Source organism: Piliocolobus tephrosceles, unplaced genomic scaffold (genome assembly GCF_002776525.5).
Source record: "Piliocolobus tephrosceles isolate RC106 unplaced genomic scaffold, ASM277652v3 unscaffolded_714, whole genome shotgun sequence".
Classification (NCBI taxonomy): domain Eukaryota; kingdom Metazoa; phylum Chordata; class Mammalia; order Primates; family Cercopithecidae; genus Piliocolobus; species Piliocolobus tephrosceles.
Window position 1 is genome coordinate 1 of NW_022334430.1, and position 15531 is coordinate 15531.

The window sequence follows — 15531 nt, forward strand, 5'->3', positions numbered from 1 at the left end:
GATTTTGTGCTTTTGATATTGTTTTCAATTACTTAAAGGGTAACCATTGGTGGAAACTGGGCATACATGATTACTCTGTGCTGTCTTTGCAACTTACTGTGAAACTATAATTATTCCAAAATTAAAAGTTTTTTGCACCATTCGTACAGGTATAGTAAACGTACCTTAGAACATTGCTTGTGATTCTGGCACCAAACCAGGGAACCATTGTTCTGCAAAAAGAAAAAGGAAAAATATTGACCCATTATACACTCTTCTAATAGAAAGCTACACATACACAGATTTCTAATTTAAAATTATAATTTATGCCTATAATTTTTGAATATTTGCATTTTAACAAATGCAAAACCTGATGTCCTTCCCTTCCAATGACAGAAAATGTGTCTGTAAGTTTCATTTTGTTGTTGATTTCATGATGTAAACAAAGACATATAAAATACTAAAGATTCCAAGCTGTCTGAAATGAAAAAGGGTCTGAGGCAACTTTGATGGTGTGTTGAGCAGTGAAGCAGGTAAATGAACACTAGATGTTCCACCAATAGTCAGCAGTTTTGAGAAATTTACAATTTAAGCATTGTGGCTGCTTTTGACCTCAACCAATTTACAGGAATAAGAGTTTGGGGTTGGGAGAAAGATCTTGTATTGGTCTGTTCTTACACTTCTATAAAGAAGTACCTGGAACTGAGTAATTTATGAAGAAAAGAGGTTTCATTGACTCACAGTTCTACAGGCTTAACAGGAAGTATGGCTGGGAAGGCTCAGGAAACTTACAATCATGGCGGAAGGCAAAGGGGAAGCAAGCACATCTTACCATGGCAGAGCAGGAGAGAGAGAGAGCAAAAAGGGAAGTGCCACACACTTTTAAGCCATCAGATCTTGTGAGAACTCACCGTCATGAGAACAGCAAGGAGGAAATCCACCCCTATGGTCCAATTACCTCTCACCAGGCCCATCCTTCCAATTCGACATAAGATTTGGGCAGGCATACAAATCCAAACCACATCAGATCCCATGTGAAAAGCCTTCTCTTACACTTTCACCAAACATATGATCACAGACAAGAGACTTAACATCCCCATGCCTCGGTTTATCCATCAGTAAAGCAAGCCTAACAGCAATATCTCATGCATCAGGCCACTGGGATAGCTAAATGAAACAATAGATACACTCAATATATAACAAATATTTGGGGCAGTGCGGTGGCTCATGCCTGTAATCCCAGCACTTTGGGAGGCCAAGACGGATGGATCACCTCAGGTCAGGAGTTTGAGACCAGCCTGACCAACATGGTGAAATCGTCTCTACTAAAAAATAAAAATTAGCCGGGTGTGGTGGCGCATGCCTGTAATCCCAGCTAGTGGGGAGGCTAAGGCAGGAGAATCATTTGAACCTAGGAGGAGGAGGTTGCAGTGAGCTGAAATTGCACCACTGCACTCCAGCCTGGGCAACAAGAGGAAAACTCCATCTCAAAAAAAAAAACATTGGACTACGATTTATTATCCTGATCATGTTTTTTTTTGGTCATGTTTTTTTCTCTGGTTGGGATCTTTTAAGTCAGGTTATGCTAAGCTGGAATAGGTGGCAAAGCTAGCAGAAACCATCACCCAATAGCTAAGACGTCGTGACCTCTAATTCTCTGAAGTTCAAGGTGGAGATGAGACAAAATCACCCATTTCCTATGTTTGAACGTCTAAACTTTTAATATGAAGGATACCAGTATGGACAGAGCAAGATGATACATGTTTGCAGTTATGAGAAAAGAAAATTGAACCAAAAAATATCTTTTAGAAAATACTTTTATAGCAAGTTTATTGAGATACAATTCACAAAATTCACTCATTTACACTGTACGATTTGAGTATATTCAGAAAGCTATGCAACCATCACCACTATTTAATTGTAGAACATTTTCATCAGCCCAAAAAGAAACCTGGACCTATTTGTAGTCACTCCCATTCTGTCTTCCCCACTACCTGCCAAACCCTGGCAAACACTAAATCTACTTCCGTCTTTATCTATTTGTCTATTCTGGACATTTTACATAAGTGGAATCATATAATATGTGTCTGGCTTCTTGATGCTAAATGCTACAGCAATCTTGCTTCATGTACATTGTAGCATATATTGGTACTTCATCTTTTTTGACTGTCAGTTTCAGCTATATGGATATACCACATTTTGCCCATCCACTGCCAGTAATATATCTGAATATGTCCCTTCCCAATAATAGCTTAATTATAGAATCCCCCACAACCAGTAAATAAATCTCAGCTGTATAGGATTGGCAATTTTCTTCTTCAATGTGAAGATTATTGGCTTAAAAGATCTCAGTCCCATATGAATGCTTTAACTATGAAACCTCTCTAGCATATAGCCCTACTTTTTACTTCTTCTCAGCCTTAACTCCCAATAATTCCTACACATGCCTAGGATTTTAGCCAGCCTTAACTCCCAATAATTCCTACACATTCTTAGGATTTTAGCCAATCTCCTCTGAACCTACATACCACCTACTGAATTCCATACGTCCACACCTGGGCCCTCATCTCTCCCCTCACATCTATGCCCCCCATGAAGACAGCAAGGTCTGAAGCTGGAGACGCATATGAACAGTCTAGGGTGAAGTTTAGTATGATTTTTGGCAGGGATTACATCAGATAAATAATTAGATTGGGCAGAGGCCAATGCTGGACAAATGATGGGCATGGTTGAGTTACTGGAAAATGAGGTGTTAGGAAAAAGCGTGTAAGAGGGCATAACATACCCTTTTATAAAACTGATGTTTTATAAAGGGAGCCATTGGCTTGGTTATAAGCTAAAAGTTCAGAGGGCCAGGCTGACTAGGGGGATGGTCATAAACAGAGTGACAGCTGCAAAAAGCAGGGGCTGGGCATCGAGCATGCAGAAGCTGGGGGCTGGGACAGGGCAGCTTTGAAGAACTTCCTACATGACAGCCAGCCTCAGCATGTTGCACGGTGTGTAGGTTCATACAAGATCGGCTAAAATCCTAGGTATGTGAAGGAATTATTGGGAGTTAAGGTTGAGAAGAAGTAAATATTAGGGCTATATGCTAGCGGGGTTTCATAGTTAAAGCTTCCCCTGCTTCACCTGTGCAGAGTTGGCTCCTGCCAGGACTTCCAAGGACCACACCTGTCTGAGCACATCCTGGACTCAACCTGAGTGTTCCAAGCTCCTCCCCACCCAGTGATGGGAAGCAATGAGGCACCTTCTAAAGAGACTCAGGGTTGAAGTGGACAGCCTCAGACCTTGGAGACTAGATCAAAGCCAGTTTCCGAAGGTCTTTTTTTTAGCACCATCTTGGTTTGAAGGCTTTAAGTCTTCTTGAGTCAGGTCAGCAGGGTCCTGTTCCTTGGTCTAGAAACCTCAACATGGGCACGGATGAGATGTCCTTCCCTTCCAGATGTTTCTTTTCCTAGGCAGATGAGCAGGACCTTACCTCTGGATGAGATCAGGGGACCCTCAGCTATTTCTGCACTTGCTGGATTCCTCTTTGGAGTTTTATCACACCCTCTCCTGCTGAATGATATACTTTACTTTGTCTGTGTCTTCGTTGCTCAACTAGATTTTTCCCTGGGGACAGGACTCCATGTTTCCTCTTTGCCTGTCTGTATCACGTTAGCAAGGGAGGGCAGGTCTTGGTCCTCACAGAGAAGGTATATTTCTGAGGCCATGCAAGGGTGACTGGGGTTCCAAAAGTAGGCACAGCAACTGTTGTCAACAGGTTGACAAAATATGACTAATGTGGCAATACACCTTTGACTATTATTATTATTACAGTGGCCAAATCTATGTGGCAGAAATGTGCCTTGATGTTTTAATACTCACCCCATGTAATCATCCCACAAAATGACATAAGCTTCATTTATTCATTTTACAGTTAGGAAACCTGTAGTCAGGGAAACCAAGTAAAATATGCAGAGTGACAAAGCCAGTGATTAACCTCAATGGTAAACAACACAACAGGGAAAGCCACAGGTGAAGAAAGGAGCAAGATGCACACTCAATTTTGAAGGAATTTCCAGATTTATAACCTTCAAAGGAGAGATGAAGATTGGTCCAACCTAAATACCGTATGTTGAGGTAGCAGCAGTTCAGATGGATGGGGTGAAGCAGAGAATAGGAGGGGAGATCAGGTAAATAGACAGACAGTAGATTGTAGGATTTTCATTACAGAAGATTTTATCTCTGGAAATAAATTTTTTAATTTAACAAATATCAGAGAATTAATTAAAACAAAAATAAAGAATTAGAGTCCTGAGAAGCCCTGTGCAGGACACACCTTGATATGGTTTGGCTGTGTCCCCACCCAAATCTCATCTTGAACTGTAGCTCCCACAATTCCTACGTGATGTGAGAGGGACCCTATGAGAGGTAATTGCATCATGGGGGCGGGTTTTTCCCATGTTATTCTCGTGATAGTAAGTCTCACAAGATCTGATGGTTTTAAAAAGGGCAGTTGCCCCCGCACACCCTCTCTTGCCTGCCACCATTTAAGATGTGCCTTTGCTCCTCCTTTGTCTTCCACCATGATTGTGAGGCCTCCCCAGCCATGTGGAACTGTGAGTCCATTAAACCTCCTTTTCTTTGTAAATTACCCAGTCTCAGGTATGTCGTTATTAGCAACATGAGAACAGACCAATACACACCTTGATTAGCTATCTTTTGTTCCCTTCTACTGTGTATGTTGAATGGCCAAACTTCAACAACAAAAGCACAAAGGATGCAGCAGAGATTGTCGTCAGCTGCCCAACCTCCCCTTCCCAAGTGAAAACCCTCCTGCCCTGCTCCACACCAACTCTCCTTCTTTCCTGGAATTCAATGCTCCTGATACCATTGGCTTATACACACTCATCAAAATGAGAACAAAGCCAATAGCCACAGAGCCTATTTTGAATTGGGAATTAATATCAATGCATTGCATCGATCGAGGCATTTTCATTTCAAGCAAAATTTTCTACTAATCCTAAAATGAAAAACTCTGTCATTACAAAGAAATATTTGGGGCAATGGCAAGCATGCATAAACAATTATTATGATTAGAATGATTTTTTAAAATTAGTGAGGACAGCATGTCATAGGCTGGGGCTGCTTGGGATGATTAAAACGATAATCCTCGTAAAGTATTTATCAAAATGTTTGGCTCAGGATTTTTAAAAAATCCTTTGTTATCACTGATGTGATTTTGTTGTCATTTGCCATTAGTATTGTCTTTAGCAGTTTGGGAGTAATCCTAGACTTAATATCTCCCAGCTCACAATGGATAATACCCTAGACTAACTGATTCAGTCTTATTATAGTGAGACTCAAAAGTATTTAGCATTGAAAATACTAAGATACAGTATTTTAGCAATACTAAAATACAAATAAAACTTGCAGTAAAAGGATGCCTTTCTGTTCTGTTTTTTCCTTGGGTGGAAGCAATTTTTCAACATTTGCCAACAGGATGAGTGGGCAATGGTACTGGTATTTTTACTTTAATTTCCTGACTGGGCATTTATTTTCCTTTACCGTGGATAGTCTGTCTCTTTTACCGTATCTAATTGTGGATTGTTCACCATTTTTAAAATCAATTTTAGCAACTATTAGTACCACTTAGGTTCAATGATCATTTGTCTATTGCAAAAATTCTCAAGCCCCTCATTCATCTTTTGCATTTATTTGTGAGGTTTTTCCACAAGGAAATTTTATATGCATACACACACACAGATGCACACATCCATGCATTCACATATATATTTGCCCTCAAAATGCATCCCTAGTTCCTTTTTGGATTTTGGGTTTCCTGTTTTTCTTAAAATAATTGTCCCCATTCTAAGGTTTTGCAGCTGTTCCGTGCTTTTACCTGTATCAGTCATCATGTGCTAAGCTATTTATCTCTACTAATAACTTCTAAGAACCCTGCCCACTAGCATCAGGGATGCCAAAAAACCCCCGATTAATGCTGGCCACTTTGTTTGGACCAGGTGTTACCCCATCACGATCCACCTATGTTGCTTACATATAGTACTCTTTGAGCAGAAGAGCAATGAAACAATACAAGAATCCAGTATATTTCAATACCCTGCCCCAGGGGAAGTCCTTCATCAGATTACAATAGCCTTCACCAGTTAAACCATTTGACAACAAAAATAAAATACAATATTTGCAATAAAGCCTTGTACTGGTTTAAAGCCAACAAAGATAAAGAGTCAAAGTACATTAGGCTAGAAACACATTTGCCTCTAGAACCATCATGGTAACCTCCAGGTAGGATTAGACAGTGGAACTTTTGTAATTATATAAAGATTACATCCTGTATTTTATTGGTTTAACTAGATCAAACATGAATGTTAGTCAATCCGACTTTCAAAGAGTTTATATAAGTTCAATCAAGTGCACCCTGCCATTATTTCAATGACATTTTCAAAGTCTTTTCATTTCTAGCCTTTTGATTTTTCCTTAAAGAAAGGTAATTCTTCAAAAGCTTCAAGTAAAGAAAACACATCATTCACGCAAAGACAACACACATGGGAAGAATAAAGATAAATGAAAGCTAGTTCTCTGGATACAACCATATGAAAAGAGAAAACAGGAACAGATCTCACTCATTTCCTTCAACATAGCCAGGTGTCGGCATGGAACAACTAAAGAACTAGTCAGTCTACGGTTTCCAAAATACACACCAAACTAGTGTCTAACAATGGAACTGAACATGTGAAATAGAAATCAGTCAGGAAACCCACTATAGACCTTCACTTTACCAATCAATGCTTTGATACTACAAAAAATTAGCTCTCACCCTGAATGGACAATTTTGTGTCCACGCTTGGTGTAAGTTATTTTAAAGCAATAGATGAAACTATGGATACAAGTCATTATATATTTGTCCAAACCCATAGACCATACAACATCAAGAGTGAAGCGTATGTAAAATATGGACCCTGATGATGATGATGTGTCAATGTAGGTTCATCCGTTGTCACAAATGTCCCACTCCGGTGGGGGATGTTGGTAATGGGAGAGGCTGTGCATGGTGGAGGTAGAGAGTACGTGGATATTCTCTGTACCTTCTGCTCAATTGCTATGAACCTAAAACTGCTCTAAAAAATAAAAAGTCTATTTAAAAGGTTCAGGAGGAGGGCTTTCTTTATATATTTGTTTGTTCATAAGTAAGATTTCTTTCAAATGTTATGGAATATCCTCAGCAGTCTTTTCATTAACCAAGAAAAAAGTCTCTCTGTATTCTACAAATATTTCACATTTAATAGAATTCTACAGGAAACAAATATTTGATCATATAGAAAGAAACACACCTGCCTCCAGACACCCAGCCTTCCCATACTGTCCTTTCTTCATAGAAAACGCCACTTCAACCAGGAAGCCTTCCCTGACCCCCACGCCCTGACTACCACAGCTCTCTCTCTGTTGCTTGCTCTTGTCTACATCCTGCACTTCTCCTCCCAGGAACTCTATCACACAGTGGACAAGCGTAAATTATGTGTGTTGTTTTAATTTAACGATCATCTGCCCCCCAGCCTGGAAAACCTTTGGTGGTAGTGTCTATCCCTAGCATATGTTTGCTGTTGGCTCTCTGGCACATAGCAGCGTGCCTGCCACAGAGTAAATGGTCTTCGCGAATGGTACTGATTGAAGAAATAAATGAATGGAGTAGGAGGTCATATAAAGGAATTTAAGCTTTAGTTATTAGGTCCGGAGGAGCTAGAAAGAATGATATAGGGCCAGGCGCGGTGGCTCAAGCCTGTAATCCCAGCACTTTGGGAGGCCGAGACGGGCGGATCACGAGGTCAGGAGATCGAGACCATCCTGGCTAACACGGTGAAACCCCGTCTCTACTAAAAATACAAAAAACTAGCCGGGCGAGGTGGCGGGCGCCTGTAGTCCCAGCTACTCCCGAGGCTGAGGCAGGAGAATGGCGTGAACCTGGGAGGCGGAGCTTGCAGTGAGCTGAGATCCGGCCACTGCACTCCAGCCTGGGCGACAGAGCCAGACTCCGTCTCAAAAAAAAAAAAAAAAAAAAAAGAATGATATAAATAGATTGAGCTGACGAAATGTTTCATCTTCTCTGGATGGAGCTCTTAGGAAATAGGCTCATTATTTTGTTTCCTATGATGTAAATGTCCAAGAGATTTCACATGAAAACACCCAAAACTGAACAAAGACTTACATTTGGGATCAAATACATGTTATTTAATAAATAAAAATATGAATTATCTTTTTATAGGGTGTAGATAGAGTTATCTAAAGAAAATGTATAGAACAGCAAATGCCAGACTTTTCTTCTTCTCATCATTCCCTAAACAATACAGTGTAACAGCTATTTACATAGTATTTACATAGTATTAGGTATTATAAGTAATGTACAGATGATCTTAAATATATAGGAGGATATTTGCAGGTCATATACAAATACCACACCATTTTATTTCAGTAACTTGAGCATCTTCGGTTGTAGGTGCCTGCCGGGGTGGGGAGGGGAGGCAGGTCCTGAAACCCTTAGGGTGCATTATAACTTCATTTCAGGTTGATGTACTTTTCCTGAAACCAATAGAATTGTGTTCTTCAAGTATAGTCATCCAAGAAGAACATACTGTTGTTTCAATGTAACCAGCAGTTATTTTCCACGTGTACTTTTAAAAACAACTGGCCAGGCATGGTGGTTCACACCTGTAATCCTAGCACTTTGGGAGGCTGAGGCAGGCGGACCACAAGGTCAGGATTTTGAGACCAGCCTGGCCAACATGGTGAGACCCCATCTCTACTAAAAATACAAAAATAAGCTGGGTGTGCCAGTACATGCCTGTAATCCCAGCTACTCGGGAGGCTGAGGCAGGAGAATTGCTTGAATCCAGGAGGCAGAGGTCGCAGTGAGCTGAGATCACACCACTGCATTGCAGCCTGGGTGGCAGAGTGAGACTATGCCTCAAAACAAAAACAAAAACAAAAAAGTTTAGTGGGAAGCTGAGTGCCAGAGAGTTGAAAGGAACAGTAGAAATGTCTAAGAAACTATCATCAGAGTGAACAGGCAACCTACAGAATGGGAGAAAAATTTTGCAATCTATCCGTCTGACAAAGGGCTAATATCCAGAATCTACAAGAAACTTAAACAAATTTACTAGAAAAAAACCAAACAACCCCATCAAAAAGTGGGTGAAGGATATGAACAGACACTTCTCCAAAGAAGACATTTATGCGGCCAACAAACAAGAAAAATAGCTCATCATCACTGGTCATCAGAGAAACACAAATCTAAACCACAATGAGATACCATCTCAGTTAGAATGGCGATCATTAAAAAGTCAGCAAACAACAGATGCTGGAGAGGATGCGGAGAAATAGGAATGCTTTTATACTGTTGGTGGGAGTGTAAATTAGTTCAACCATTGTGGAAGACAATGTGTCAATTCCTCAAGGATCTAGAACTAGAAATACCATTTGACCCAGCAACCCCATGACTGGAGAGATACCCAAAGGATTATAAATCATTCTACTATAAAGACACATTCACATGTATGTTTATTGTGGCACTATTCACAATAGCAAAGACTTGGAAACAACCCAAATGCCCATCAGTGATAGACTGGATAAAGAAAATGTGGCACATATACACCATGGAATACTATGCAGCCATAAAAAGGGATGAGTTCATGTCCTCTGCAGGGACATGGATGAAGCTGGAAATAATCATTCTCAGCAAACTAACACAGGAACAGAAAACCAAACACCGCAAGTTCTCACTCACAGGTGGGAGTTGAACAATGAGAATACACGGACACAGGGAAGGGAACATCACACACCGGAGTCTGTCACGGGGTTGGGGGCGAGGGGAGGGATAGCATTAGGAGAAATACCTAATATAGATGATGGGCTGATGGGTGCAGCAAGCTGCCGTGGCATATGTATACCTATATAACAAACCTGAACATTCTGCATATGTATCCCAGAATTTAAAGTAAAATTAAAAAAAAAAAAGAAAAAGAAAAAGCAGTACATATATACAGTGGAATATTCTTCAACCATAAAAAAAAAAGAAAAGAAATGTCTTTAAGAAAACAAATGTCAATCCCATTTCAAAGTTCTTGTGAATAATGAAAATCATCAAAGAAGAAAATTAAGAAAGACCAACGCAGAGAGAAAAAAATATTAAATAACTTTACATGACTCTGAATTACATTGTTTTCTTTTCTTTTCTTTCTTGAGACAGGGTCTCACTCTGTCACCCAGGCTGGAGTGCAGTGGTGAGATCACAGCTCACTGCAACAACCTTCACCTCCAGGGACATTCTTCAGCATGGTTATCTGTAAAGAGTATGACATGATGCGAATTTTTAACTGGCTATAGTGTACCTTAGGTGATATGTAATAACTAGAAGTGTTTTGAAGTCTTCTTAGGTCTTTTATTTCCTTAACTATTGTAGGTGTTGTGTTCTTAATATAGGATGCTTTATAAATAAATATAACTAAAAATTCATCAAGAAAAATTTTAGCAGAAATTAAAGTTGCATAGACAGTTACTAAAACCATGACTTGCGACATTTCTCAGCTACATCAGGATTCAATCTTGTCCACCTTGGGAAAGGTAGTGTGCAATAGCTGCTCTTATGCACAAATGATTGAAAGCCATTATTTGTGTTACCTTATTTTTTTTTTTTTCTTTTTTTGAGATGGAATCTTGCTCTGTCGCCCAGGCTGGAGTGCAGCGGCGCGATCTCGGCTCACTGCAAGCCCCACCTCTTGGGTTCACGCCTTTCTCCTGCCTCAGCCTCCGAAGTAGCTGGGACTACACTAGCCCGCCACTTGCCCGGTTAATTTTTTTGTATTTTTTTAGTAGAGACGGGGTTTCACCATGTTAGCCAGGATGGTCTCGATCTCCTGACCTTGTGATCCGCCCACCTCAGTCTCCCAAAGTGCTGGGATTACAAGCGTGAGCCACCGCGCCCGGCAGTGTTATCTTATAAATTTATTGAGGGCTATTGAAATTCTGACTGTACAGTTAATCACATGAGTCACACAGGACTCCAGAGCTCTCTGAGAACTTCTACCTCACCAGCAGTCCCTCCGTGCAAAGTATTTTCATCAACGGGCATTCCGGTCTCTGTCAAAGTGTAAGATCTATTTGAATGTGACCAAGCCTGTTCTCTAAACACAACCAGGATAAGAAAAAGGACCAACACGTGATTCCAAATACCCCCTCAAAATGTTTGTAAACTGTAGCATTCTGACTCAGATGATACCATATCATTACAACTCAGAGAAGATCTTTGAGGGCCATTCAATCCATCTTCTTGGTGAAAACAAGACAAATGTAACTCGTTAATGACATGTCATTGTCTCATAATACATGGAACTTTCCAAGGGAAAGAGGTTACACTGTCCCTGTAACATGTTACCCCATCATGCTGACTTTTCCATCCTGAATTCCTAGCGAAATCTCTCAAAGCCGTTCAAGGGAAAAGGGGTGAGGAGTTGCAAGTGATCAACTTTCAGATTTTCTGCCTGCTAATATTTCATTCTCTAATTAACTAATTCGTCTAGTAACTCTCTCCAAAACATTTACCATGCCAAAGGAAAACATCAGTACCAGAAGAGAAAAACACAATGCAGGGACCATCCTGCCTGAGTGTGAAGAAGGAAGATCACACACATATTACTGAATTCCATAATGCTCAAGGGCAGGACCAAGACGATGACACAAACCACATCATGGAAATGAGCATATAGTGGGGAACTTAGAATTTCCACTAATGGCTGAGGAGAAAGGAAAAGTAAAGAATGGGGTTGGAGGAGAAATCTAAGTGTCCAATAAACCTCAAAATTACCATAGTGAAGAGGAATCTAAGTGTCCAATGATAGCTCTAACCCTCAAAATTACCAAGCCTAAGACTGTGCGGAATCATCAGGTTAGTCATTGTTACGCATTTGAGTAACATGTGAAAGTCATTGGCAACAGTGGCAACACAAGAGTCAGAGGAAAATTCTACTTCCTGAGAATTGCAAGTTAATAGCAATTCAAGTCAACAGGAAGGCTAAAAATGTATGAACTACTACTGATTCAAACAAAAAGAATATTTTAATAGTAAGCACACCTTACTTAAAGTAAAAGGCTTTATTTCACATGCCTGGCTACTACTCATCCATCATGGGTGGTGAGCTCTCAGAAAAATTAATGTCTTCTTTTCTCCAATGAGATGAATAATGCCTTTACCAGATAATCACAGAGATGCCTATCAAAACCACCTGTGACCATCCAAGGTCAAGGCTGTAGTCTAGCTGGCAAGATGCCAAGTTCAGTGATATGACCACCTCGCACACAAGGAGTGACTTTCAATAATGTAGAAGAAGGTCTCAGAGAGATCTGGGGTCCCACCTAGAGGTTGATTAATCCCAATTAAACATGCAATCAGCCATGGAGAAGTCAGAATTCTAAAATCCCTCAGTAAGTTTTGATACAACAATGAAGAAAATGGTTTCCAGTCGCTTATAAATAAGAGCAGCCTAATTAATTTCTACATTGTATGGTTGTTTCAAGTCTTTGCAAAGGCATAATATCCATGTAAAGCATAGAATCTATACAGTTGTTTTAATGCAGGGTTACACTAAATTAGATTCACATATCAAAACCCCACGTGGGAGAACATGAAAATGCAATACCGTCAAGTGCTATTCCTAGTATAATTCCAAATTCAAATTGAAATATATGACTTTGTTTCCTACGGCTGCCATGACAAAGTACCACAACCCAGGGGGGGGCTGAAACAGCAGAAATTTATGATCGCTCGGTTCTAGAGGCTGGAAGTATGAGACCAAAGTATCGCGAGACCATGCTCTCTCAGAAAGGTCATAGGGGAAGATTGACTCCATGACTTTCTTTGAGCTTCTGATAGCTCCTTGGCTTGTGACAGCATTCCAGCCTTCACATCCGTGTCCTCACATCTCTGCACGTCTGTGTTAAAATTTTCCCTTTCTGTAAGGACACCAGTCATATTGGATAGGGGCCCACCCTCCTACAGAATGACTCATCTTAACCAATCACATCTCCAATGATGTTATTTCCAAATAAGGCCACTTTGCCACTTTCTGAGGTACTGGGGGTTAGGACATCAACATATGGAGTTAGAGGTACATTATTCAATCCAGAAAAGTGACTAAAATAAATTAAAGCCATGGGACAAATACTACATTGTTTCAGCCACATTTCAACCTGCACCTCAGTTAATAATCTCTGTCTTAATATGTTCACATATTATTTTTTCAATTTGCTTCAACTCACTATCAGTGTTGATTTCTTCACTTTGGCCTACTTGCCACCTCCCAGCAAATGTCAGAACATGGCATTTTGTAACAATCCATCTGTCCATCTCACTGACAATGGTTTTTCCTTTCATAAAGTACTTCAATCTGACAGCATGTGGGTGCATCATAAGAAGGTATTTGTAATCCATAATGTAAACTGTTTAGAATCAAGTAGTCCAGTTTTGGTGAAAATGGATTGCCTGAATAAACATGGAGAACCACACAGTCATAATGAGGTGATTTGGCCAAGCACACAATTCTCCCCAGGTGTAACCAATCTACTCTTAAAATGTTGCACCCTCTGGTGAGACCTTCAGCTTCATGTTCCTGATCTTTGTTCCATACCCAGACCTTGATTACTAATGACCCATTCTCTCCCAGGAGACCCACTCTGTCTCCCTGAACACATATGTTCAGAGGAATTGACAATGGCTTCTTCATCCGTCAACAAGTTGGAATCAAAACTCATGTTTCAAAAGAGATGGCAGCCATACAGTGACTCTAGCCCTCTCATTTGACAAATGAGTCTACCGATTCTAAGTGAGCCTACAATGATGTTTCTGCTGAGGACACCACCACTGACTTCTACTTAGTAAGCTCACACTTAATCAATTGTACATAACACCTGAATCAAAAAGGGCTGCCCAGAAGAATGGGGGATGGAGAATGGACAGTTCCAAAGCTAGAACTTGGCACCTGTTATCAAGCAAAGAAAGGCACCAGAGAGAAGCCCAACAGCATGACTAAGTGAAGCAGTGGCCTTCAAAGTGTGGTACTGGAACCAGTGACATCAGCCTCACCTGGAAGCTTTTGAAACATGCAAATTCCGGTGATACACCTCACACTCATAGAATAAAAACTCCTGGCGCTGGAGAGCAGTGAGCTGTTTTACAAGTCGTCCAAATATGGCTGATCCCCACGAAAGCCTGAGATGCTTACTCTTCCCTTGCTTTATGTGACTTCACGAAATACACTGCAATTGTCTTTCTTCTCTCCCTTCCAAGTGTCCCAAATAAATGACTGAGACCATTACTCAGTTCTTACAGGTCTCTTATAGGATTCTTGTCATTGAAAAAGAATAACCCTCTTTGGAAAGCAGTAAGTTGATCTTTGCATGTGCTGTTTTCTTTTTCTGCAAGACCGAGACTCAAGGTAACAACATTCAGGGCGGTCTAGACCTCTCTGGCCTCTGCTTTCTTGGCCTCATCTCAGTCTCTGGCCATTTTCATACAGAACAACTGTAGAAACATGTAATTTCTTGCTGGGGATGACTGTGTGGCAAAAGCACAAAGCTGACTTTAAAGGCACTCTCAAATCACCCTATTATTTTTCAAAATAGATGTTTGGCAGCTGCAAGGCTTGACAGGTGCAATATGTTATGCATAATAAGTCATTCCCACAAGGCGCATTACTGCCTGGAATCTGGCATGTTGACCAGCAGAGGTTAAGGATTAATGTTAAGTTATCAAGCTAATTACTCACGTGCATTAAGAGTAGCTGGAGAGGATATGCTTCTGGATAACATGAGCTGGGAACTATTGCTATTATCACTATAACCATTAAAAAAAAATCTAATTGAAAAAATGTACCGTGCCCCAGAGACAAAAACTTTTATTTCCATGTGCTTCCCTACTGAATATTTTAGCAACACATTTTGGAATATGCCTGGAATCCTAGAAGTTGTTGTTTTAATGGTAAAGCAAAACCTACATCTTGCTATACACATGTAAACTGGGAGATGCAGGACTTAGTTGCACTTCATTTGCAGTAGGGAACACCCAAGAAGGGGAAACAAATGACTAAAAATACGTGTTTTCCCCTTCTAATTGACTTTACTAAGTGTCAGATTTTTGTCACATTGTTTTCTTGTGATACATGCTTTTTCATTATGCTAATTTATGTTATTCATTAAAGAGTGCAGAATAATTCATCAAACTAAAATAGAGCACCTCGTAGTCCATTATGCCCTGACTTACATTCCAACCCATTCATCATGATTCTGGGTTATTTTAATATAAACTTCAAAAGACAGCGTGTTTTAATGAGTGATCACTTGAGAAAACATGATTAATTAAATGTGATGCAAGAGAAAAGAGCAATACCCCCAAGAAAAAACTTCGCTTTGCAAAAAAATAAAACTCATTCCAAGAAAAATGTGTTCATTGCAGAATTAGAAGCATGTCTGAAAAGTCAGGTATGTTTTCCCAATAGAATAGATGAC

At 40.2% G+C, this 15531-nt stretch overlaps 1 protein-coding gene across 1 annotated transcript in view; it reads right to left on the bottom strand.

Annotated features, from left to right (window-relative positions):
- Positions 1-164: 164 nt before the first annotated feature.
- Positions 165-15531, bottom strand: part of LOC113220258 — a gene marked incomplete at both ends in the record, with an annotated part of 33547 nt that continues 18180 nt past the window's right edge. Inside the window, one exon of the mRNA XM_026449125.1 lies at positions 165-212. Within this exon, the coding sequence (XP_026304910.1) occupies positions 165-212 (48 nt within the window). The remainder of the gene's footprint in view (positions 213-15531) is intronic.